The sequence below is a fragment of the Erithacus rubecula genome (assembly GCF_903797595.1).
Source record: "Erithacus rubecula genome assembly, chromosome: 2".
Lineage (NCBI taxonomy): Eukaryota > Metazoa > Chordata > Aves > Passeriformes > Muscicapidae > Erithacus > Erithacus rubecula.
The window spans coordinates 11,940,616-11,967,778 of NC_136685.1; the positions used below are offsets into that span (position 1 = coordinate 11,940,616).

General features: G+C 35.4%; 1 protein-coding gene across 2 annotated transcripts in view; it reads left to right on the forward strand.

Moving 5' to 3' along the window:
* The window catches only part of NBAS (NBAS subunit of NRZ tethering complex), a 156,122-nt gene that overhangs the window by 55,267 nt on the left and 73,692 nt on the right, over positions 1-27,163 (forward strand). Inside the window, exons 32-40 of one of the 2 annotated variants that reach the window (XM_079298628.1) lie at positions 2,411-2,524; positions 9,538-9,651; positions 10,499-10,656; positions 11,974-12,072; positions 18,419-18,586; positions 19,157-19,270; positions 19,507-19,630; positions 24,903-24,979; positions 25,544-25,681. In XM_079298628.1, the coding sequence (XP_079154754.1) occupies positions 2,411-2,524; positions 9,538-9,651; positions 10,499-10,656; positions 11,974-12,072; positions 18,419-18,586; positions 19,157-19,270; positions 19,507-19,630; positions 24,903-24,979; positions 25,544-25,681 (1,106 nt within the window). The remainder of the gene's footprint in view (positions 1-2,410; positions 2,525-9,537; positions 9,652-10,498; positions 10,657-11,973; positions 12,073-18,418; positions 18,587-19,156; positions 19,271-19,506; positions 19,631-24,902; positions 24,980-25,543; positions 25,682-27,163) is intronic. The other variant, XM_079298629.1, reaches the window with a different exon arrangement.

The window sequence follows — 27,163 nt, forward strand, 5'->3', positions numbered from 1 at the left end:
TGAAAACTCCATATACTGCCTCCAAGCAGTTTACAGGCACATAGAAAAAGTAATTTTTTTAACAGAATTTTTTAGCTTATGAGGTAAGAATTGTATTTGCATATGGTGTCTTTGTTTTTTGACTTTTAGCAGGACTTTAAAATACAGTATCAAGTATATGAAACTCCTGGTGATTTGAACAGAAATTGAGCTCATCTTTTATTTGCCAAATAATTTGCACTTGCCTGTGTGCTTTGAAATAACAGGTAGGAGAGAATTACTTCATTCAGAGGCAGTTTTCATGTCTCCACTGGGCTGTTTCATTGTGAAGTATATAAAACCCAATGGCAGTGGAAGTGAACTTTTACAAGGTATTTCTTCTGATGACGTGCTTAAAACTAAATCTTCTGGAGCTCCGACTGCAGTGGAACAGAGTTTTTGGACAAAAGTTGGAAAAAAGTTCTGATTATGTATAATGAAATTGCATGAACACTACTCATGGAGCTGGCTGAGATGAGCACTGAGCCATGAGATGTTCTGATGATGATGTTTTACTTCTGGCATTCTGCACAGAAATACTGGGATTTATGGAAAGCACTTCTGGTGCTTGCCACTTCATGGAATATGAAGTAAATGTTCTCAGCGACTGTTGTTGCTTTACTTTGCTGTTCTGTTTTTGTTCTCCTTTTTCCCCAAGTATTTACTCAAGTGAATTGATGCTCCAAATCTTATCTTCAGAAATCTTAACATTTTTGGTCTGAGTGTGTCTGATTTTTAGATCTTGCAGTATTGGTCTCTTGATTTCTAGAGTAAAATTATTTTTCAGTCTGTTTGTTCAGCCTGTAAAAAAGTGCATGTATTCAAATTTTTGATGTGGACATGGAGGTATCATTTTAAAAAGGTAGTGACATAATATTGCATTAACAGTATGTGTAGTACAACTGGTCTAGATTAATTAGATATGTGAAATCATGCATATAATTTCATTAATGATCTGACTTCTTGCTTCAGTATCTTTCATGTAGATCAAATTAATCTAATAAGATAAAAATGATGTTTGCAAGTTTTAATGAAAGCCTTTAAATAATTTTTTACTTTGATAGAATGTCATGAAAATAGCACTAAGGATCAGCTGTTCCCACAGCAATAGTCTTTTAGCTATAGACTTTTATTTGCAGTCTGTTTTAGTTTCCTGTAGATTTTCCTCCACTTCTGTTTTTAGCAAAATTAACAGTTTAAGCTTATAAACTACCATCAGGTTATACTGTAATAAAATCTGGTTTGAAGACTCCTTTTAAAAATAAAATGTGCAGACAAGTCCATTTTTAAGTGTTTGACCCATGGTATTATATCATATCACTGTTAGTTATAATATGTATTTAAAAATCCTACCTAAATAGTCAGTGACTAAAACCATTTTATTGTTGTGTGCTAATATATGCCTGTGATAGAATATTAAAAACGAAACTAAAAATATGACCTTTTCCTTTTGCTGCTTTTCCATTCTTATTCATTTCCAGAATTTATGGTTTTCATTATATTAATATGTCTTTGCTCTTATTGAGAGGCCTGATAACCTGTTTTAAGCCCAATATGCTAATGCAGAGTTTATCCCCATGCAGCCATTCACTCTTACTGAGTGTTAAGTGGAATATCTGCATGTTCTTCTTCTGTGTTCTGAGAACTTGCATAATATGAAAGCATTGCCTTTTAAAGCAGCATAAAATTGTCTGAACTTAGTCACCCACTAACTAGCTAAATAGAGCACTGAAATCAGTTCATGATATTAAATTATGCAATTAAAATAATTGTTTAATTCTTAGTAAAATCTTTTTTGAAACACAGTACTAATTATAAGCTGCTCAGGATATGGTTGACAGAACCTGGTGATTTGCAGTCTATCCTTCCACTTCCTCAGGAAATTTTTAAGTAGATTAAAATGAGCTGAAGTGTTTGCTAGTGATAGTTCTTTCAGGCTATGTGATGAATCTTGTCCATGATAAATGAATGGGATCTTAGGTACTACATTCTAAGAAAAAGTTAATGCCTGTGTTAATAGTCTTACAGGATGTTGCAAAAATTATAATTTAAAAAATGGTATAAAGGTGTATCAGTTAATTGTACATATTTAAAAAGAGTGAATGTGAAAACATAAAACAAAAAAGGGTTTTCACTCAGGTCGGTTTTCCTCCTTTTGCTCCCTTCACAGCCTCACTTGCTAATGATTGGAGCTGGATATCCTGTGGTGTTATTTTAACTTTCTGTTTATAGGTATAATCGAGGATCTGCATGAAAGCAGCTTTGAGCTGGTTTTCAGACTGTGTTTGCATTCTTCCATTCCCCAGCAGTCCCCCTGCCCTGTGTTGTTTAAGCAGGAGCTCAGCAGTCGAGTTCATTTGTGCAGTCTCTAAACCCGTTCTGCTTTCGACAGTGCGCCTGTGTTCCGATCGACTCAGCCTCATCAAGGAGTGTCTGGCTCAGATGCCAGCAAACTATAAACAGTCTGCTAAGCTCCTGGGACTGGCAAACCTGCTGAGGGTTGCAGGTAAGCTGTGTTAATAGACACTGAACTGCAGTGCAGTGAGCATTTATGTTATGCTTTAGGACATTGGAGTTGATTGTTAGAATATGCATTCAGAGATATCACTAAAAAGTCACCTGGAAGAGCAGTCACTGGGGAGGAGTGAAGCATTTCACATGGGTGGAATATTTCATCTGTAAAACAGCTGAAGTGGTCAGCTGCTGCATTCCACTAATACCTGAAATTAAAAAAGACTTGTGTAGAGTTGGAGTAAAGGCTCATTTCAGATTGGAGGAATTGTGGCTGAGAATATCTTGTTTTACAGTTAATTGGTAGTATTGAAATTACTGAATGTTAGTACCTCTGTCAAATAAGGTAGCCTGGTTTAATATTAGTTGCATTTGAGATACAGGGGTAAAAAAATCTGTACAGCATGCATTTCAGCTGTTAGAGTTCAGTCTATGCTGCATGTATCTCCTTTGGGCACTAAAAATAGTGCATTAAGTTGAGTATTCATTTGAGGAGAGCTGAACATCTTCAAAGATTGAATCCTGAGGATATTAGGAGGTTTTTTATAGCCTACCTAAACTATCTGCAATTTGATTTTTTTATTTTTGAAAAATACTTACTCAGTGCAGTTGTAAACACAATACTGCTGTATTTTTATGATGTAGGAATAGAATGTAAAATATTTATATTTTATGCAACATGGCATATAAAATCAATGCATTCCAGCTTTGTCATTATACATGCCTGGCTAATTCTTTTTCTCCCTCTCTATTTGTTGAATCCTGTAAGGTATTTTTTTTTCCAGGAGGTTCAGTACTGTCAATTTTTTGTATAGTATTATAAATAGGGAGGGAGATTCTCAAGACAGTTGTGTGAGGTTGAGAACAGAGGTATGGAAATTAGGCTGTTGTCCTCCCAAGGTACTTTGGTCCTAAGCAAAGGAGTCACAGGAAACATCTTTGGTCAGCACAGTGCTGCTGTCTGAAAGGTGGGAGAGGGGATGGGATGGTACCATATTGGGTAACTGGATCCAGTCTACATATTTAATGTGTAATCCATTAAAATATTTGAATTACAGTAATTTCTTTTTCTTTGCTTGTGAAATTTTTGTGAAAAAAAAGTCTCCCTTATTGGTTCATAAGACAAGATTACTGTACACCTCTTTCCTTCTCCTCTCTGCTTTGTCCCCCTCACAACAAGTTAAAATCTCTGAATTTTTCTTTATAGTCTTTAGACTAATTTTCTGTGGACTAATGCTGCTGATTTTTTTTTTTTTTTTTGTAATCTAAGTGATTCTCTTTGTGTGAAAGAAGGAAAACCAAGATGCAGAGAGATTCTATAAAGCCAGTTGTCCAGTAGTGCTATCCTAGTGCCTTTGCTGTAGGATTTACAGTGTCCTGGTATGTACCTTTGAAAAGGGATCAAACTCATGGCTCCTATCTCCAGAGACTGAAAGATAGCAGTCCCTGCATAGTATGTAGAGAACTTCAGGGAATTTGTATTGAGTTCATTGATAACAGTAATGTCTGTGTACTAGTGTTATAATCACAGTGACACTGAGTCACCACTGAAAAGAGATTTAAGAGATATTTGAAGCCAGAGGATGAAATGGCCCCCTAATTCTTCTCTTCCATGCACTTACCATGCTAGAGAAAACCAGAAGATGAATGTGTGAGGTGGTTAATTTTTAAACAGGTGAATGATATAAAAACTGCTACTTACTCTACTGGTGACATATTTATCTTGTGAATGTTGGGCTCTGACTTTAGTGGTTAACCTTGGGAGTAGTGCTGATGGTTGCTCCTATGTTAACTAGGGAATTTCAGTAGCAAAATTATATTTCAAGAGTGAGTCTTGGTAAGGAATACACTACTTAGACTCCTTTTTCTTATGCTAAATATACAAGTAACTGGGGCACTTTCAAAGTAATCTTTTGGTTATAGGATAACATTTATTTATCTGAAGGGAAAATACAGCAAGACAACATTTTCAGTTGTGACTTTCTGTGGTGGAGGATGTGATGGGGTGTTTTTTAATTCTTGTTTTACATAAATAGTTTTAAGCTTTTGTGATTAAAAACTGTTTCACTGTTGCTGAAGGATGACTAGTTGTATTCCTTATATTGGAAAGCTATTATCTGTAGAGAATGTTCATTTATGAGTAAGATATGGATTTGGTATGAGAATGCCATAGTTGTGAATTTTATTTAAACTTAATTGTTGTAGGAGGTGGTCTATTGAAAACAAATTAATTTAATTTTAAGAAACTCAGTATTCTTAAAATGTTCTTGTTTGCTTGTTTTTCTGAATTTGGAAGCTGTAAATAGCATACCACTGTTACTGCAAATTTTTTGTGCCTAACTCTCCAGACCATTAACAAGGATCGAGAAGATTACCCAGCAGCATACAAACAAAACATGATTGTCATAGTTTCAAATCATGCATGTAAATACAGTATTTTTCCAAATTATTTAAGAAAAGCTGTAGAGCTTTTTTGTTACTCTTTGTTCCTCTGTGTACCTCTGATGAGTGATAGAATAGGTAACCTTACAATGAATTTAAAGAGTCTTAGAATTTGAATAGCTAGGTTATTAATACCTTTGAAAGATTGTAATGCTGGTGTAGCCTTCATCTGTAATGAGGAACACTGTATAATTTGATGATAGAGATTAAAAGCATGAATTGAAACAAGACATGTAGAAAGGTATTTATGTACCTGTCAACTTGTAATTTAAATTACTGAAACAAGACATGTAGAAAGGTATTTATGTACCTGTCAACTTGTAATTTAAATTACTGAGTTACAACTAATATTCATATTAATTAATATTATTAATACTATTTTTAATATGATGAAGAGTTATATTAGGACTTGTAAATATGAAAACAAACAGTGGTATTATTCCATGAATTAGTTTCTAGACAGAAGAGCAGATAATGCATAGAGATTCTAAGGTTTTTGAACTTGTGTATTTTATTTTAAACATACCTTAGAAAAGGAAAACCTTCCCTGTAGTTTTAATACAGATAGCCTTTGTTTTCAGGTGTAAAACTACTGGGAAAGGGTATAGTGATTTCTAACAGCTTGCAATGAAAGCAAATTGTTTTATTGAGATATTTTGGGATGGGTCTGGGTATTGACAAAGGGGATTGAACTTTATGGACTTAATGAAGAATTAGATAAAATGCTGCCAGGAGAAAGATTTGATTTTTGTCCTTAATTGGTTTTCACTGCTTACACAATTACCTTGATCTATGAGCCACCTTTGCTGTGTAAAAAAGTTCTTATTTTGTGCTGTGGAACATACTAACTGGTATTGGTTGTGCAGTTGTGGTCCCTTCTGTTCTAAATTCACTTTGTAGGTGTTGTCTTTTGCTCTGTCTGCTCAGTGGAGGAATTTATTTCAGTGTTTTCCCCTCTTTGCTTCCCCTGCCACTCCACCCTGTGTAATTACTGACTGGGAAAGACCTGCTTGCTACATCTGACCATGTCTGTTAAATTTACACAGAGCATAAAGCATATACTCTGTTTTATTGTATTTTATAGATAGCTTATAAAATCCTAAGAACATAAATATTTTAATTTAAATTTTGAAATAATGCATTTATTGTGGATGCAAGGGTAGATTGCACAGAGCTCATTATTAAGGAGCTCTTAAGGAGAACTGTGTACTCTGAACACAGTTAGCTTAGAGAGCAGCACTGAAAATGAGTAATAGAATTTATATTCATACTTGTCAAAGTTAAAATCTTGCTTAGGTAATGATATATCAGCTAGCTTCTTAATTTCTTTAAAGAATTTGATTAATTACAGTGAACTCTACTTAAGCCTCATGTCACTACCTCTGTAAAGTAAGCCCACAACTGTTATCTTAATTTCACAGATGGGTAAAGTGTGTGAGGAAGAATGTGCTCAGCATGACAGCCAGAAAATCTGCACATGCTCAGGGAGCTGGAGCTGCTCTGTGTCTTGCAATCCTCACTTAATTCGTGCTCTTTGTTAAGAATGTGTGTAAAGAATTCACTTTATGCAATTACTTTAGTAGATGTGAGCAAAAAAAAGCTTCTGTGTGAGAAATCAGGAGCATCTTCTCTGTATCAAAAAGATCTGCTGAGTGTGGGTCATCTTTTCCTTTGTCAGGCTCTCTAGAAATGTTGTCATTATTCTCTTTTCTCACAACTTTCTATGGTAATTTATTTAATTTCAGTATCCATACATGAATCCAGCAGCTTTAGTCTTTGCTCAGATTCCTTAGTTTAAGCTTATTTTTGAAATCCATCTTTCTTAACACTGAGTTTCTTGCATTTGGAGTTAACCATGTAGATGGCTTCTGATCTCCTAGATCTCCTAAATCTAGGTGACATGGAATTTCTGAAGTGTATGTACAGTGTCAATATCATTTAACTTCTATGTTTTAATGGCATGATTTCATTCAGGATAATGTTAGTTTATCCACTCATGAATAGCATGTATCTTACCCAAAATATTTCAATAAGCTTTTTTCCTTATATAATCCAGATTGGATCCAAGCTTATGAAAAGTATTTGAATATTCCTTATTTCTCAGGAAAAAAAATAAATATTTCTGACCTTTCATGTTTTTTCTCTTGATACTTTTATTAGAACCTCCTAATCATTTAGGTTATCCTCTTCCATTTTCCAGTTTCTGAATTTGAGTCTGTATGTCAGGTGTTACCATTAAGGCTTGAAGCAGAATTACTCTGTAATATAATCAAAATTATTTACCTTTTGAAGAATTTTATCATTCCTATCTTGGTTTTAAGTCATGGATGGCTGTCAAAAATAGCAGGGGAGACAATTTAGAATTCAAAACTTTTCCTTTTATAAGACTTTATCATTTAAACACCATGAAATGATATGCTACAAAGCTGAAGCAGACAGTTTTTCTGTGTCTGAAGATGACTAAACTGTGCAGTGAGCATTATCAGTCACTTCATGGTTCATGAAAGGTGTGTGAAATTCACTCAGGAATTTACTGAGTAACACTGGAGCCAGTGGCTGTTCTGTGCCATAGCTGAGTGCCAAGATAATGGAAGTGTCAATGAGGGGAGATATGATGAGCTAGTATAGCCATGGCCTGGGAGGAGAGTTATCCTTATATTTTATACTTGTGCTTGTGTAAAACATACAGAGATGTATCCTGCTTGCCAAAAGTCCTTGGCTGAAACATTGGGGATGGGGGACTTGATACCTTACAGCTGTTTAAGCACAATTAAAGAAACCATTCCATGGTCCAAATGTTCTTCCTTTCCATCAATCTTGCTGATTTTTAAGTGGGCATAAATAGCAGTGATTATTTTGTCTGGAATCTGAAGGGTGATAGTTTGATTGTTTCTCTTGACTTTTCTTTGTGTCTGCTACTTAGTCAGATCTCTCTGTAAGAAGTCAAGCTGTCAGGGTGAAGTGGGCATCAGGAGGTGAGTGGCAAATACGTGTCCCTCGCTTAGAGAAGTGACAGTTCACATTTAGCTTCTGAGGATAGAAGCACCTCTTTGTCATCTGTAATTGCTTTTGCCTCAATGAGAGGTTCCCAGGTTCCAGAGGGCAAAATTTTGCAGCAGGAGAGCTTGAATGTGATTAATTTGCAACACTGAGTGCTGGCAGTGTATTGAGCAGGAGGCCAGAAGATAAAATGATGGGAAGCTAACCTGTTCTCCCAGCTGAGTTAGTGGTGATGTGCAGGGATTAGGGGAGGCTTGATTGAGTTCAGTAATTAGGGTAACTTCACTTGCTGAATGTCATTGTAGTGCAACTGCTACAGCTTTCCTTTTGAGAAAGCTTTAAAAAGAAATTTGCTTTGTCTGTGGTGATGGATCTGCAAAGCGGAGCTAAAAATAACAGCTATGCAATTTAAGAACATGAACTTTTTAAATGGTTTTTGAAGCTGGATCTGTTTAACCTTCTGAAATATTTGCATTTCACAAGTTGTAGTAATACAGTTTCATAAACCAGTGCCCTTTTCAAATGACTGTAACAACACTGACTGCATAAAATTGCTTTTAATAACAGAGGAGAAGCATGGGCAAGAAGCTTGCATTTTAAAAATCCACTTATTTTTATTCTAAAAATTCTGTCCTAAATTAATAGATTATTTTTCCTGTGTATGTTTTTTCACCTTCTCGTACAGTGCATGGACATACATAGTATTTTGAGCACAAGACTGGACAAACTAGAAAATTGTTCACTCTAAATTGAAAGAAGCTTTAAAAAAATAGAGATGACTAGTAAAGGGTGACAGGTATAAATGTAATTTGTATTGACTATAACTGTCTTTGGAAAGGATATGAGCTGTCTCATTAGATTTTCATCTGTGAATGCTGATGTATTAAAATTGAGGTCAGGATTTTTTTCTACAAAGATTCTTGATGAAACTTCAGTCAGAAGGTTTCAATACTACCTCAAGTGTAACTTTTTGATTCATAGCTAGTAGAAGAGTCATTGTCCAGAAGGTCTGGTGACAGACAGGGGTGTAGGGTGTTGAAAAACTAGTTTCAGTTCTACTCACTCCATTTATGAGGTTGGGGATTTTTAAATGCTTATATTTTCAGCATCTCATGCATTATATGCAGCCATGTAGTGGCAGTTTAAAATGGGTCTTTGTATATTATAAGAAAAAAAACCAGTGTTTTCTTCTAATACAATACATAGACTTTATTTTTTTTCAGTGTCAGAATTTTGATTTATATGTCACTTAGCTTAAATATCAGTTTTGATATATGCTTTGGCCATTGCATAAGTACAATTTTCAAAACATTTTTTTTTAACCTTGACATAACGTGCTAATTGGTTTGGGGTTTTTTGCAAGCTATGGTGCCAGTGGTTTTTTTAAATACTTACTCCTTTTATTGTTTCCTTTAGAAATAAGCAGATAATTTTATTTGTGTTTCACTTTCAAGAGGGGCTTTTCATGTCGTGGTATATAGTTAATTCTTAAGAAATTAAGTAGCAAGTTTAAGTTCATCATTAATTCCAATTAACTAATAAAAAGTTTGATGTTTTTTGTTACAGGAGATGATCAGATGGAGAGAAAAGGTCAAGTTTTAATCCTTTTAGTGGAACAGGCTCTCAGTTTCCAGGACTACAAAGCAGCTAGTATGCATTGCCAGGAGCTCATGGCCACAGGTGAAGTGAATAAATAGGAGATGCATGAGGTGATGGTGGTGGAAATATGAGTTCAGACTTTTGTCTTACTGTGAGATGTGGTACTTCAGATTGTTCAGTTTCATTAAAAGAGCAGTTGCATATTGTTAGTGTAAGTGCAGTGTTACTGAATAGAGACACATACAGCAAATACTGCATGGAATAAGTGTGTACTGAACTATTGGATGTGCAACCTCAGAGAGCTTTTCTGTATGCCTCTGGATCACAATTTCTGCTTCTTTCTACACTGTAGCCCTCTCAGAGAGGTAAAACCATGTGACTGCAGCTAGCAGGAAAGTGCAGGTCTTTATTAACTTTCTGTCAAAACCCTTAAGATATTTATTTACTTGTTCTATTTATGTAAATTGTATATGTGACAGTATGAGTGGAGGTAAATGAAATACATGTATCAAGATACTAAGGAAGATGGGATTTGTTTCTTTGGGTCTTTTCCTGCTTTGAGAATGAGGGGGGGAAAATCAAGTGATATATTTTATACTTTTTTTTTTACAGCCACTCCAGTAAGGTATTCAGTATCATGCTCTAAAATAAGTGATGATTTTCTTATTGTAATATGTAAAAATACAGAATGTAAGCTTTACAGATGGCTATTTTACTGTTATCTGTAATATGATAAAAGTTAGTCTTATGTGTTTGGTCAGTCTGAAGTTGAGCTACATCTCTGTTTTGTGGAACCTTTATGGTTCCTTTTTTCAGGGGATGTTAAGCCTTGACAGGAGTCCCACATGCCCTCCTTTATCTCATCCCATAAGGACTGGGCAGCATGGTTTCCCTTGTGACAGGAGGTGTGTTTTGTGCTCCCTTGCAGGTTACTCTAAAAGCTGGGAGGTGTGCAGTCAGCTTGGGCAGTCGGAGGGCTTCCAGGACCTGGGGATGAGGCAGGAGCTCCTGGCCTTTGCCCTGACACACTGTCCCCCCGGCGCCATCCAGGCGCTGCTGGCACTGAGCAGCTCCTTGCAAACACAGGTACCTGCTTCTGCAGCTCCTTCCATGGCAGTTCAGTGCCCAACAACGTGAAGGGGACTTGGCCTCCTTTTCAACTTTGTTCCCTTAAGTTCTACCCTTCAGTGTATTTATATTTATTCTGCTCTACTCTTCTACTTTCATTGCTATAATTCAGCAAATGAAGCAGTTTTGTGTGATGAGTTTGTTTCTCAAGTAGAAGTGCAGTTGTGTGTCTCTATCTTTAGTACTTTTGATTTCTTGATTGATTGCCTGATTTAAACATTTTGTTTGCAAATGCAGTTGGTGAAATTTTAAAATATTTTTCACGTATTTATAGTTTGTAATGCAACTTCATTAAATGCCCACATAAATGTCTATTAAGGGTTTATTCTATGACTTCTATTATCTTTACCCAATATGCAATGAAATTATTTTCTCACAGATTTCAATGTTGTAGTAGTTTTAACAACTACAAGAGACTTTGTGTCTGAGCAGCCTTTATTAACTCTGCAATGACTGACTTGATAGAGTCACATCCTAGCTGATCACAGTATATATATGACAACACATAATTCTGGCATTTAAATATAACTTATGTCAAGGTGACATAGCAAAAGTTTTATTTGAAACTGAAGGGCAATAATTTAGGTTGTCAAAATGTTAAATTTCTGTTCACTGTAATTGTGGCTTGGCCTACATACTGTGACTAATTTGAGTTCATAATTGTCTTAGTTGTCTAAGAGTTGACAATTTTCTTAGATTGATAATTGTGTAATAGAAACATCCTAGAGATCTTTGGACACAGACTGTGAGAATGGGGTAGAAGGGAGTCATAACTGCAGCACTTGAGCAGCCTGATGAAGGCAGCTGCAAGTGTGTAGCCTTTTCCTTAAAAGAATCCCTTGAACAGCAGTGTCTGACAATACAGGCAACATGTGAAGGTGGAAGTTCTGTGCAGAACTTCTGCACACAAAGCTGCTGTCCTGTGGAAGGCTTGTCTTTGTAGAGTTGCCCAGTGCCTCAGAGTGTCAGTTCAGATAATGGATGTTTTCATGACATTTACCCTACATTGTACAGCACGATACATAAAATTAAAAAAAAAAAAAATAAATCTTAGATTGAGGGAAAAATACTGCACAAAATTCATGGAAAAGGAAAGGTCATTTTGTCTAGTGAGAGGATGCCAGAGATGCTGTGTTTTCTTCTTTGCATCTTCTCTTGCACCCTTTTCTATCATGGAAGCCTTTATGTCACAGATTCTTGGATTCCCTGTGAAATCAGTCATAATTCTTTCATTGGCTTGGCTGGCAAAAGATAATATTTATTTCCTGTTTATAGATTCTTTATCAGGCTGTGAATTACCAGCTTCTTCCTTCTGAAGGAGGTGAGAATTCAAATATCTCTGGGTCTTCTTTGTCGATCAGTAAGGAAACAGAGGTAAGTTTGAATGTGAATTTTGAAAGTTATAATGGCATTACTCTGAAGAACCAAATTTGAGTTTTCAGCAACATCTTGTGCTTACTAGATAAAATGAGCAACATTAGACATACAGGATTTTCTAAGTTCAAAGTCTTGCTTATGTAGTTATATTTTTTTCTGATTTTTAGTTGCTTCTTCCTACACAGTCTTAGTACCATTGAAAAAAAAAAAACAAACCCAGAGGCAGGAAAAGTGAAAAACACTAACATTAAAATAGACATTTGTTTGGATTTGGTGTTATTTTTTTTTTAAATCTCTTCCAATTGCAAAACAAAATATTTTAAACCTGAAATACCTACTTAACCAAAAAATGTTTTGAATTAAACTTATTTTTCCCTTCGTTCTGTGCATCATGAAGTTTATGACTTGTTATTTTATAATGTTCATATATTGCATGTGAAGTTTTTTTTGTGTAAGATCAGAAGGAACATTGAGTGTTCCCCAGGCAGGACAATAAGACACAAGTCTTCTATTATTCTTTCTGGTTTTATGTCTATTATTTTATGTCTTTGTACAATTGCAAGTACTTTTCTCTGTTTGAAGAAGATGTAATTGCCTATTTATGAAACAGGAATGTTTTTTGCACTCTTTGAAGTGGAAAATTCTTTATTTAATTTATTATTTCTCTTTTTTTTGGTTTAATTAAGTAGGTGAGAGATAAATAATTCTAGGGGTGAGGACTGGGGGCCCAAACCTTAAAGGAAAAGAAGAGATGAAATGGGGTGGTGAAAGAGGGAAGGAAAGAAAGAGAAGGTTCATGTTACTAGGGTCACTTTTTGAGAAATGATCTGAGTTCCATCCTCCTTGAAGAATATGTCCATATTTTGTGTATGGTTTTAATGTATGTGTATATGTGTGTATAAATATACATGTGCATGTATGTGTATGTATATGCATGCATAAATAAATGGCAGGAAGGTAAAATAGCACTCTAAACAGTATTCAGAGGAAGAGGGCCAAACATTTTGTGTCTCCCAGAATCATCAATATGAAGAACAAGTCTGTTTCACTGGCACAAATGTTTTTTATTTTCTGAAAATCCTTAGATGCAACTCTGAGTGGGAAGTTATTAAGTAGATGCTAATAAAATTGATATGGGTGTGGATGCATATGTTTACAATATTTTAATGTCTATAAAAATTTGTCATGCATCACCTTTCATGTGCTGTAGTACTATATTGTGGCAGAACAATTAGACATGCATATAAATGATTAAGAAATTTATTCAAAGGTTTATCAGAGTTGAGTAAACTCGCTAATTAACTTCACTATCATTTCAGTTTGCATATTGGAAACAATTTTCATTATGCTGGAGAATTGGCATTCAAAAATTTCTCTAAAATCTCTTTCATTTCCCTTCCTTCCTCCCCATAGTTATGGTTGATTGTCTCTTTAGAATTGGAAGCAGGTAGACAATTGACCTGGCAAGTTTGTGTGCTGCTGCACTGAGGTGTATTTTCTTTTTGTTTAATGTGGCTCCTTGGCATGCAACACATCCTCATATTTCAGACTGTTCCACTAGGAAATGAAGTTCTGTATATTTGCTAATTCTTTCCTTTTGTTGACTTAATAGGGATTTATAATGTTTTTCATTTCTTGGAATGACACAGGAGGAAACATGGCCAAAAATTTACTCACTGTATAACTTTTCATTTGTTACAGACATCTGCAGTTTTAGAAAAGCAATATATTCAATAACCCAGTTTCTGTGACTTCACTGAATCTCATAACTGCAATCCCTGTAGTTACACTTCATGTAATTCCTTGTTCTTCACCTTCATTGTCTTGCACAGAATTTTAGTTTCTTTAAAGAAAAAAAAAGAAACTGGAAGATTTTTCTCCCTTTTCTTGTACTTCTTTCATTTTCACTTACATCCTGATTAACTTACAGAATCCTTGTTTCAGGTAATTGACAGATACTCTTTCTCACTTACTGATAATTTTCAAATTGGTGCTCTAAGTGTAAGTTTTCTTATCTTGACTTGATAAAAGGTCTGGCATACATGTATTTGGGCATCCCTTTTACTATGCATTCAAAATACCTATCTGTAAGTATATCAGTTTTACTTTTTAAACCTTTAGTGACCTTTTTCTATCCTTCTTCCCTTTGTCTAGCATTGAATTATTAATCTCCACTACCATATTTTCCTTTATGTCATCACCAGCTGGTCATACTGTCAAATCAGTTTCTCTTGGTGAACTTTTCCCTAGAAATTTCTGATATAATTTCATTTTTATTTCATTTTTTCTCCAATTTTTTCCCCTTAAAACTTGAAGAAATCTTGATAGAAACTGGCTATATATATATATATATATATATATATATATATATATATATATATATATCTACTGCATAGAAATGGTACATTTAATGTTGTCATGTTGCATAACTTTTCTCCAAGATTTAGTGGTCCTACTCTAAAAGAAATTAATGAATACTGTGATAAAGATGCATTTCATTATTCTGTAGGAACTAATACATTTGCACAAGCTTTATGTCAGCTTGTCACTGCTGTTTGAATTATGGAATCCATTTGAGAAGTTATCCTTTGGAAGCTATGTTGATTCCAATGTACCAGATTGTAGCAAAATTTTAAGTTTCACCAATCCTCATCCTTTTTACTTCTTCATCTTTTTTATTTGTGTGTGCTACAAATTCCTAAACAACTAATCTTGTGCTTCTCAACCAAAATATCTTGGTGAGAAGATTAAGCTCTTGATTAATGAAAGCCTTTCAGAATATTAATGGTAAAATTATTAAATTCAAATAAAATGCTTAGTCGTGAGATACTGTGTTGTATATAAGCACAAAACAATATTAATCAGTTGCTTTGTAAATTAGCCCTGATTTTGTTAAATCTGCATAATACTTAAAGTATGTTTACATCTGTTATCATTATTTTTTTACATATCTGAATATGAAAGCGTAATTACTGTAAAGTGGCACATCAACCCAAGAGAAATGAAGCTTAAAATGAAACTGAACTCTTGATAGAAAAGCAGATGTATTTTCTAGAGCAGAATATGTTCAAATTGTAAGAATTACTTGCTTAAAGGCTTCTTAAAGAAAAGAAAAATTCTGATTAATAGACCATTAGTGTCTGTGCTTTTCCAGTTTTCCCAAGCACTGTATCTGGGAAAAGACAGGATCTCTTAGAACATTTGTTTACATTAAATTAGTAGGTACTCACTGTTACCACAGCTGGCTAGAAAATATTAGGGAGTCATGATCAGTTATCCTCTTGTCCTTTAGCTGCTGCCCCAAAATGTCTAGTCCTCTGTCACATCTGCAGGTGTGAAGCAGCTGTCTTTAATTACTGCTGTGTATCTCAGGCAGTCATCAAAGCTGTATCAGCAGCTGAATCAAATGCATTGTGTCTGCCTAAGGCTGGGTTGTTTCAGTGATGTTATGGCCCTAATAAGAACCTGGACATTCAGTGACTCCTGAATATTAGTGCTGGCATCTTGAGCTGAATCTTTTCCTTAGTCTCTCATTTAGAGTCTGGTTTATCTTTGCAGGACTGCAGTTTTCACTTGGACTGGTGCATAGCTGTAATATTGATTGAAAAAAAAACAAACCTAAAAATCCCCATTATAAAACCCTCCAAGGCACAAAAAATACATGTATATTCTACATAAAAGAGATTATTTTAAATTCCTCTTTGGCAATGGAAGTACCAAAAAGGGAAGAGGGAGACCTAGTGTGTGATGCTCTGTTTTTGGACGGACTCTGTTCTCCCTCATTTCATTTAATTCATAATCTTGACATATAATGATTCTTCATATATATAGTGTTTGCAGTGTATGGTTTTTGGATGTTTTAATCCTTGCACCTCAACTAATTGTCATTAAAGACCAAAACCAATCCTAAAATGCATGCTGCTGTTGTTCTAATTTATTGCTGTCTCTTATGTGGAGTGTCTCAAAAACAGTTGGCCTTGGTATTTGTCTTCCTATTAGACTGTTTGGAATTATATAAGTGTATGTAGGAGCAAAGGTATATGTATATAAGCATATCCTGTGTGTATATATATATATATATATTTTAGCTGTTATTTTAGAGTAACTTGATAATTCAGAATTTCTTATTTGTCTTTTTTTTATACCATTTAGATTCAAGCAGATTTTCCATCTGCTAATTTGGCTGCTGTTTAATAAGTTGATGTTGCTTTTATTATTTTGATTATAATCAGAAGTGTTTACTTTATAAAGGATGTCAGGAAGAATTAATGGAAAAAAATAATTTTCCCCAAACACATCTCAGAACCCCTGAAATATAACTTCTCCCTGAAGATACAATTAAGTGATATGATTAAAGCTGTTTTCTTGAGATCAGATCTCCAACATTATTTAAGAAACAACTTTTTTTGTGAGGATTGATTTATGATAGCAAAAGGTTGTAACCTGCAAGTGTTGCTGCTCCAGGTACGGAGTAAAATGGCTTCTCAGAAAACAAAATTTCCATTTGTGCTGAAAAACTGTAATTATTGTAAGAGTTGAAATTATTTTTAAACAAAAGTCAGTAGAGTTTATCTGATAGCAGTAGTGCCATAAGCATTGGCACCTGCATACAAGTTAGCTCATTTGTTTTCATACTGCTGAAGGAGATTGATTTAAAGAAAAGTGTTTTGCTCAAATGCAGTTGACAACTCGGGTGGGATTTTTTTTCTCATTCTGTTTTGGTTTGGTTTAGTTTCAGTTTATTTTTCCTTCATGAAAAATCAGCTAGAGAGTCTGGAAGCATCTACTTGAAAATGGTGACAGAGAGGAATTAGTATTCTGTATGTAGCATTTGAAATAAATTACAAAAAACTTGTCTTACTAAGTACATAAAGTGGTTTATTTAAAAAACACATGAACAAGAAATTCTTCCCCCAAGCCATCAGACCTAGAATTTTCAGTTGGTTTAACTTTTTGGGGCAGCAAAAATTCTGACAGGTTGTACTTGGCATGTACTTTCTTCATTTGGTGAAGCAAGAGCCGAAATTCCCAGTTTAGCCAGTTGGTTCATTAGTGGTGCAATCATCTGTGTAATGCACAATATGATTTCAGAAAAGATTAAAACAAATGCTGAAGGACTTAAGATGAACCTGCTACCTCAGTGGTCAGACTGAGGCAGTAATTTACTGTACATTATAGTAAAAGGTGTAGTAAAAATAATGTGTTTTCTACATGAAATTTTACCTTATTGACACTAAAGTTTTTCCTCTGAGGTTACAGTGGAATGTATTTCTCTTCAGCTTCACTTGGCATCCTTTGGCTCTCATGTTTGAAATTTTGTCGTGAGTTAGTAAGTTGTAAACTAATACTTTCCATACAATTATACAGGTAGAATTTTTCTATTTCAATATATTCAGTGTGTGGGGCAGTTTATAGTAGAGTCATTAGGGATAAACATATGGCTGTTAAAGTTTGCTATAAGGAGGAATTTTTTTTTTTTTTTTGTTATGAAAATAGTGTGTTTACCTCAGTATGCAAATTATATGTTTGTGACTAATGTGCATGCACTGTAAAGCAAGCAATTAACACAAACCTTTGAGAACTGAAATAGCACAGATCAGACAACATGGGTATTCTGGGTATTATTTTAACGCTTTACATGAGGAAGAGCTGGTATAGAGGGCCCCATTTGTACAATTTGTACAACTTTTAAGAATGGAGTTAATGTGTGAGTTCATGCTAAGTGAAGATATGTACATTATGGCAGAAACAGTTTTTGATTGAGAAAAGGTTGGAGTTCTTGTAGTCTTTTAGGTTAGCTGTTTTCCTTATTTTGTGTGCCAACTGCAGAATTTCAAAGCTTGATGATACTTTATCACTTGGTCTAGAGATGTATGTTTACATCTCTACTGTTTCCCCTACTGGGAATGCAACTTAATGCTGCCTTGGTAAAAGTACAAGATTGTCTCTAGTATCAGCTTTCTTGTATTATCAAAGATTAACTTTAGTATACTCAATCCTCACATTTGCAGAGATGTGATTATTTTAATGGAAAGATTCATTACGAACTTTGGTGTCATTATAAACTTTGGAATTGAAACCAGTGCTGTCTGAGGAAGCAAAGGGTGACTGCTGAGTAAGGGGCCAAATGTTCTGCTGATCACACTGCTTACTTCACGTGAAACTCCTAAATCACTTTCAGTTTGTCTTTTGTTTATCTTTGGCAGCTGCTGCCTAAATTAATGGCCATTCAAGTATGTTATTAATGTACTGTGCTTAAACTCTAATGCATTTGCTTGGCTTTAGGCCTTAACATAATTATAGCAGGAGTCTAACCCTTGCTTGTGTGTTGGATATGTCACAGGATGAAACCAATGTCACCTCTGGCCAGTCTGCCGATTTGTTGCACTGGACGACAGCCAAAACCATGAAGGTGTTGTCCAACACAACTCTGACTACCAAGGCCATGCTGCACGCTGTCAGTGATGGGCAGTGGTGGAAGAGATCATTAACTTACCTGCGACCATTGCATGTAAGGGATTGCTGCTGTGTCTCCAGATGTTTGCACGTTGTGATACATTTGTATAAACACTCTGCTCCTTCATGGGACCTGTCAGTTAATGAGCTACAGACATCACGGGACTGTTTATAAGGAAATCCCAATGAAGGAAGGGGTCTAAAACCTTTTTCTAGTCTGTTTTCTCCTCTTTCCTGAGCATAGTGTAAGAACGCCTAATTGAGATTTGGTAGAACTTTAAAACTTTGGGGAACAAAGCACAGTAAACCCAATCTAAAAACTGTCATCTTGTATTCAAAGTTGTTCCTTTTCAGTTTCTCTTTTTTGCTTTCTCTGTTTCAGTGAATATTCTGTGTTTGTGGTACTATTTTTTGTTCTGATACTTCTTTTGAACATGATTCTTCTCTTTCCTCTTTTAAGAATACTGGACTTCATTCAGAACTGGTTTATGTAACATGACTCTTTTCTTGCTCCCTACTGAATTCAATGACCTTTTCATTTACAGTTGTTTCCCTTCTCCACAGTGTTTACAGAATTTTTATGAGCTTTTTTACAGCCAGACTCAACTATACTTATTTTTCCCAGGGCCAAGAATTTGGAGGTGTATTAAAAAGTGGGCCTGGAGAAAATACTACTGTGGAAAAACAAGGCTGTCATCCATTTTATGAGTCTCTGATTGATGATCCATATGTTGCAGAAGTAAGTAACAGCTACAGAACTCTGCAGTTTGTTTTTGACATCTTATAATCAAGTGAAAATTCAGGATTTTTGATTATGTGTGTGACTTGAAATTCTGTGATGTAGTAGGAAAAAGTCCAGAATTAAATAAAGGAAAGCAAATAGAGGAACTGAGGTAGGCAGCTGTATATGATGCAAGTGATCCAAATAAAAATGCAGGTGTAGAGTGCATATGTCAGTTGTCTTTTTACTTCCAGTCTGAAGTCAGCTATGGAACATACCAGAACAATTCTTTGGAAAGTTTTGCTGAAGTGCTGCTGAGAACAGGGAAACTCGCAGAAACAAAGAGTGAAGGAAGAGACCTACTGCCAACTACAGAAGGTATGGACATACTGCATAGATTGACCTATATATAGTGAATACAGAAGTGTCTGTGGGTGGGTTTAAGTGTGGAGAATTGCACAGAACAAGGTATTGTCTGGGTGTTTTGCATGAATTGTGATCTGGTTCAACAGCTCTTGTTGGTAAGAAGTTTTGTTAGAAGAAGGTGCAGAGTGCTCAAGGGAATTGGTGATTTTAAGAGGAGCTTCTCAGTAAAGACTTGAAAAATGAAAGTTGTCTTTAAATAAGCAGAAAATGTTTTTTGTGGGTTGGCAATGATAGGAGGAATTTTTGAAGGTTTCCTGAATATTACCATGTACAGGTAATGGGAATTTGCAAGCCAGTGAGAGTTATTTCTCTGTATGCCTGCATATTCAATTAGTTGGATTCTGTGACACTTGTGTATCCAGGTTTCAGTATTGCAGGTTCACTGTAGTGTTTTATTTACCAATTAATGCTTAACTACAGTTTCTGGAATCATCAGAACTTTTTGTCTTCTTCTGAAATGTTTACACCTTACATATTATATGTAATAATTTCTTAACTGAAGCAATTTCACTTTTAAAAAATAGACAAATGACAAATACCCACCTGTGGTTGTTTATATTTCTTTTTGGAGATCTCCTGCTGGTTTAAAAAATTAACTGTTTAAATATTTACATCCTGTTAGTGTCTTTTGAAGGAAGATACATGTATTATACTTGGCTTGTGATAAATTCTGTAATGAAAAATGAGTATTTTAAAACACTTGCTGTATGAGAAGTTTCAAGACAGGCTTTCTTTATAAGCCATACATTTACTCAAACTGTTTAATGAAAACTAGCATATTTTTCTTGTAAGTATATGATTCAGTAGTTTGAGATATGTGTTATTTGTACAGATAACCTTTGTAGTTCTAATATAATAACACTGTGAATCAGAAAAGGTTAGCAAGAGCTTGTATAAATTGGGTGTGTGCAAGTTTTGTTCTTTACATGCTCTCTTAACGCAAAAAAAACTCAAAAAAATCCTTTAAAAAAAACAGTATTTAAAATTCATTTGTTGCATGCTGAATGCCATAGGCCTTTAGCTTTGATTCCTGTGTCCTAAGGGGAGAGGGGGAGGGAAGGATTAAAAAGTATTTATTGCTTTCTTAGAGAAAACTATTTAATTGGCAAATCTGTGGTAATAGTTCCTGCTCAAACTTGAGTAATTGGAACTGTTTGTTTACAATTCAGTGGCTGCTTTTGAGGTGGAAATTTCAGTGTTGAGGACTTTTGCTTGAAGAAGAAAAGAAATTTTAGATTCTAGATTTAGTTCTTTGAGCATCTGTCTCCTTCCTCTTAAGCATGCAGTGTAATATTTTTGCCATTTAATACTTTCACTTTTATTCTATAGTCAGAGTTTCACTTAAGAGTCCCTCCAGTTGTGCTCTGAAACAGAGTTCTGTGTTTTCCTCTGGAAAAGTGGATTGTGTTTATTCTGGACTCATCAGTCCTGCTGTATATTACACCTTTTGGTAGTCAGTAAGTTGTTTTTAAACATAAGTGTAATATAGCTTTCTGTGAATTATTGGACTAATAATTTGCTATTTGTGCTGTGCTTAGCCCTGAATTAATGGTATTGGATCCCACCTCTTCCCTATTCTTAAAGCTTTGCTTTGTCAATTTTCATGAAAGTCCTTATGATGAGTTAACACATTCAGGATTGAAAATGTACATATTGATGGCACACTGCTAAAGTTTAAGAATTCACACAGATAGAATCCCACTAATTATTCTGCAGTATAGTCATTTTCAGGCTTCCTGTATGTTTTTGGGAGGATTTTACCATACAAATCTTGAATGCTAATATGAGGTGTCAGCTACTGCACTGGTCTAGTAGCTGCAAGTGTAGCAGATTTCAGTTGATTCTGCTGACAAGTTTGAATCCCAGCTGTTTGCTTCTGGCTGTCTTCTAGGACAGCTACAGCAGCAGGTTTCAACTACATCAAAAAAACTGAAGAACCTGGAGGGAGATGCAGTTTAGCTATTATATATTTTTTATCTATCTATCTATCTATCTATCTATCTATCTATCTATCTATCTATCTATCTATCTATATCTATATCTATATCTATATATGAAATATAAATATATAATATATATATATTATTCTATATTATTATATATATTAATGTATATTATTTATACATTATACTTGGCACTTTGTCTTAGGAGAGGTTGGAGTAGGCATCAAACTGTGTTTACTCTAACAATGCCATGTGCAGTGTGAGAGACTGGCTAAACAGTTCCCCACAGACAGTGTGCATCACTGATGAATTATAGAATGATTTGAGTTGGAACAAACTTTAAAAATCATCTTGTTCCAACCCCTTGCCATGGGCAGGGATGCCTTCCACTAGACCAGAGCCCATCCAGTCTGGCCTTGAAAACCTTGTAATAGAACTCAAGATACTTTACTGCTTTTGTGGGTTGGTAGTGCTACAAGCCTTGGACCTTCACTTTTCTTGTCCTTGCTATTTGAATGTAGGTGGTAAACTGAGTATTTTCCAGTGAAATGGTAACTCTCACCTCCCTGGGTCCTGCAAAGCACTCCTTCCTCAGCTGTGGGTTGATAGTGCACCCAGACTTGGTGTGGCTGAGGCCGTGTTGTGCATCTGTTTAATTGAGGTTTTCTTTCTCCATAGGCCTTAGGGATTGATCAGAAGGTTGAAGATGAGATTTGAAATGATGGCTGTATATGCTTGTAACCAGATTAGGCACTAAACTCAGAGGAAGCTCAAGACATTCAGCCATACTTATTAATCCTCAGGATTTTTAGAGCAAATATCTCAGTGTTCTCCATGATTTTGTAGTTGCTTGTGGATATGGCTGTTTGACTGCAGTATATGCTACTAAGTTTATTGAGATTTTATCATGGGCTAAATGAACAATTAAAGACTCAGCAAAGTTAAGACAAAGTTTTGAAAACAAAACCGTTTATTGCAATTTTTTTCCAGAGGAAAATCCATAGAAAGGGAGTTGAAACTTTCTAGGTATTGAGAAATTCCAGTTTTCATAGATAACCATTTTTTTTTCCTACTTAGCCTCTTAAACAAGCTTGTGGTGTAAAGACCTGCAGTGGAAATGGAAATATTTGTAACATCAAAATATTTCTGTGTTTTCCTGAGAAAGTTGTGCTTGTGGGACAGCAGGGGATGACAGCAGCATTGGCATTTTGCTTGTCACGCCTGCCCTCTCTGGTTTGTCAACCCTGTAATATCTAATCCCTTTGGCAAATTCCAGGTTTGGCAGTGGTCTGAAATGACATGTAAGTTCCTGTAAGTTTTATGAAGATGCATGGTAGGACAGAATGGCATCCTGCTAATGTCTGAAGCCTGTGAATTGAACTCAGCCCTGTTAGACTGTAGAGGATTCTTGTAGGGCTTCACTGGGAGACAGAAAACTGTACAAAATTATTTGTGTCTACATGTGTTCGTGTGTATGTAAAGTGTACATTTAAGGATGGATACATGAAAACCTATAATGAACACACTAGCATGCAGGAAATCTATTGAATCAGAACAGAGGAACTTTTTTTTTCTCAGAAGTTATGACAATAGAGGCAGTTCTTTCTTATGTACATTTGGCAGTTGGGATGCCGTTGTGTTGAGCTTTATGCAAAAGTGGAAAAATTATGTAGTTTTCCAGCCTTGTATTGGTGCTGTGTTCTTTGTAATTATTGGTGTCCTGATAGTGAAGGTCAGTTTTTGCAAGTGTGGCAAAAGTCATGTTGGGAATGTTAAGCTGGAAGAGAACCTGTAATTTATTCTGTGTTCAGGAGGTTTTGCTGACATTAATTCTCCAAAGAAAGTGAAAAGAGAGCAGAGCTGAAACTCTTCCTTCCCTTCTCCCATTTTTTTTTTCTGTGTAACTAGAGATGGTTGTAAGAATACATCAAAACTGCTTGTTGTCAGAGGAGGAATCAGCAGTTTTCATCAAGATTTTAATATTAGATATTTCTAGAGTTCTTATTATCTTTGTTGGGGCAGCATACAGGTTATTTAGAGTGTAGCAGAAACAATGTCAGCAGCTGTCTGAAGCACAATAAAAACCATTTGAATCGTAAGGGATAGGTGCTGTTGGACAGGATTATGTAGCAGCCTCTGTGAGGACTTGTCACTTAGAAATTTAGTGTTTGTATCTGGCTGAGGGCCAGCACATAAATCCACTTCAGGCTGATGGCAAATTCATGATAATCTGAAAATTGTAATTGGTCATTCAGTCCTTTTATAAATCATTCTTTGGAACAAAAAATTCACTGTGTGTAAAGTGACTGGGTTTTTACCAGCATGCCCTGTTGTGTTCAGTGATAAAGGGAATTTGAGCTCTTCTTGCTATCTTCGAGCCTTTACAACATTACATTATTTCCTTGATTTTACAAGGAAAATATCTACTTCGTGTACTCAGTACAGGTGTCTTTGTTTAGTATCTGTTGCTGCATAGTCTCCTTTGGTTAATGCATCAAACACTTTGCCTGGAAGTTAAGGTAAAGCTGTGCTGTGGTTTAATTAACATTGTTTCTTTCTGGATTGTGCTGATAAGTGTTTAATTAAGTATATCTGGAGTGCTTCAAGGTAGTGTCTAATAAAATACAGTTGCCCTGAAAACATTTCTTGTGCTAGCTCTCAAGGCCAAGTGGGTCAGTAATCCAAACTTTGCTCCCTCTGTGAGAAATGGAGAATTAAGAAGTAAGGAATAGTTCATTAAAAACTAAGACAATGAAAAATACTTGACATTTACTATACTTGCAAAAATTGAGAAGAAAGGCAGACTAGTTTGTGATAAACTGAGGCAGAACTCGCAAACAGGGTGAGAAGGGCAAGGCTGTCATTAATAAGTAACAAATCCAAAACCCTAAACCAGCAAAAACTAATCTCAAAGCTGGAATGTGCCTAAAGGGCTAAGACACATGCTCCAGAGACAAAATTGAAAAGTTCAGGTATGGTAAAAAGTTTGAATGCCTTTGTCAAAGACCCCTGACAACCCCCGAATTGAAGAAGCGCAAGCGCAAAAGGACTTTCAGCTCATTTCAATACGAAGGGTAGGCAGGGCTAGGACACGAATATATATTAGGCAGGGTGTAATCCTAGGCTTTTAAGAAATAAATACAACAGTAGTTTGAAGTTTCAGTGTGCATTCTTTGGGAAGAATTGCCCCCATGCACCTCAGCGCTAAATAAATGCACACCTACTTTATAACTCTCATTTTTCACAAATTATTAAGTGTTTTTTGCATATCATTATTGCAGTTCTGCTACAACTGGCGAGTGATGCTTTACCAAAGGATGCAGCCTTGTCTCTTGCCTATCTGCTTGCACTGCCACAGGTACGTTGATAGGGATCTTCTTTGTATGTTTTTGTCAGGAAGGATTATTCACAGCATTTCAGAATTCTATTAGAAAATTTCATTTCATAACAAATTCATAAGATTCATAAATTCATATGATTTTTAAATCTTAAGTATCTGAATTTATTTTAATACGCATTTTTATCGATTGGGTTGGTGTATATAAAGGAAACAAATGCCATTGGACAGTCTATTGAGCATGGCACTGGTGAAAAGACAAGTTTTCTTACTTAAAATAGAAGTTGGGCCATCAGAGTGACAATTCTAATATAACTCAGAAATGTGAATAATAACCTTGTGGTATAGAAGCAGCAATAGTGTAGTCGGAAAAACATTTTGGTTAGGTGTTTGTGCAAGGGGGGAAAAAACAACCATGATGTAGAATTATCTTTATGTGTGGGGGTTACTGATTTACTTCTGTGCCAGAAAAACATAGTCAGAACTATTTCTAAATGACAGCAAGTAGCTTTTTAGAAAGTTTGTACGCTTAATGTTGTATGCTTGCTAATTCTGTCATGTAAATTAATGCTCTCTTTCTTCTAGGTGGTAGATGCCAACAAATGCTTTGAAAAGCAATTACATTCTGCGTTATCTCTCCAGCTGGCAAGTTATTACTATAGCCTGCAGATCTATGCTCGTTTGGCACCATGCTTCAAGGACAAATGCCACCCTCTCTACAGGGTTAGTACTCTTTTCTTTTTAAAGCCACATTCATTAATGTTCAGCATAAAAGCTATTCTAAAAAGCCAGTACATGAGTTAAGCCTGCTAAGGAGCTGATCTGACTTACACTGTGAGCAGCCTGCTGGGTTATGCATAATTATTCTTCTACAGTGCTGTAAACAAACAAGTACTTCACAATTTGTGGAAGAGTTTTTGAAGCACAATATCAAGTGTCATTTTTAGGTGACAGCACTATCAGTCTTCAAAGTAGCTTACAAGCAGTGAGCAGTAATGAGTATAGCCTGTGCTGTTACCTTACAGTAGTGTGTACAAGGCAATATATAGGACTTCCCAGGAAAAGTGAAGAGTCTATTTCAACAAGAACAGTGCTTTTCAGAAAGTTTTCATAGCCTTCCCTAGGGTATGTTGGATTGTATTTCAGTTTACGTATGGTGTTTGGAAAATTCATCCTCTTTCATTGAGGATTTTTTTTTATTTCCTTTGACAAGTTTGTGTTTTTGGAATAGCACTACTTTTCCCATTCTCCACTGCCAGTGGTTCAAGCAGTTTCATGGTGAAGTCCATGCTACAGGGAAGAGGTAACATAAAAAAGTTTAATAAGGCACCAGTTTCCATTCTTACTGAGGTACCTGTGTAAAAAACTTGAGAGAGTCTTTCTGAATTTACACCAGTTCTTTGCTTCTGTGCTCTCTGGACTATTGGGTTTCTGCCTGCCCCTAGCTAAAAGAACACTTGTGGTTGCAAGTTTTCTGAAAAAGGAGGAATCACTTCTGTGTCGTGAGAGAATTGGGTTTTTCCATGCTAAGAATGACTCCTGCTTTATAGCAGAAAGCCTGTTTTGATATTCTATTGATATCCTGCAATTAGGAAGCCTTTCATGTTCCTGCTGAGATACTCATTTTACTGTCTTCTGCTTGGATGCTAAATGCCCCCACACAACTGTGGGGCTTGCAAAATACATTGGTTGCAGAGAATGAATTCATGTTTGTTAAAAAGCTTTGTTTGAGCCTGTAAGTCTTCCTGCTGTACGATTACTTTGATGCAAAAAAGTTCTGTGTTCTTTTGTTTTTTTCTTGTTTTAGCATTTTTAAGCAGTCCTATTTTACAGGAAAGGCAGAAGTGTGAGGACTAACAGATGTTAGATTGAACTATTTGTACTCCCATTGCCATTTAATAAGCCAAGTCTTATCAACGGCACCATGCAGCTTATCTCTTAACTGTGATGTGATCTTTGGCTAATCTTTCATTCCATCATGAAATTGTGTATGTGGCTGTGATAAATACTGGATTCTAAATTGTTGGCTAGAAATAATAGGTTCTCTATTTAACCTACTCTTAAACAATAGCTTTTTAAAACATCTGTGTAAGAAGACTTTAGTGAAGAGCACACACAAAAAGCAGGAAAAAGACCCACAAAAACTGGCCAGTAAGAAAACAACATAGGCAAATGCTAATTTATAATTCATTGTTACTAATTCCA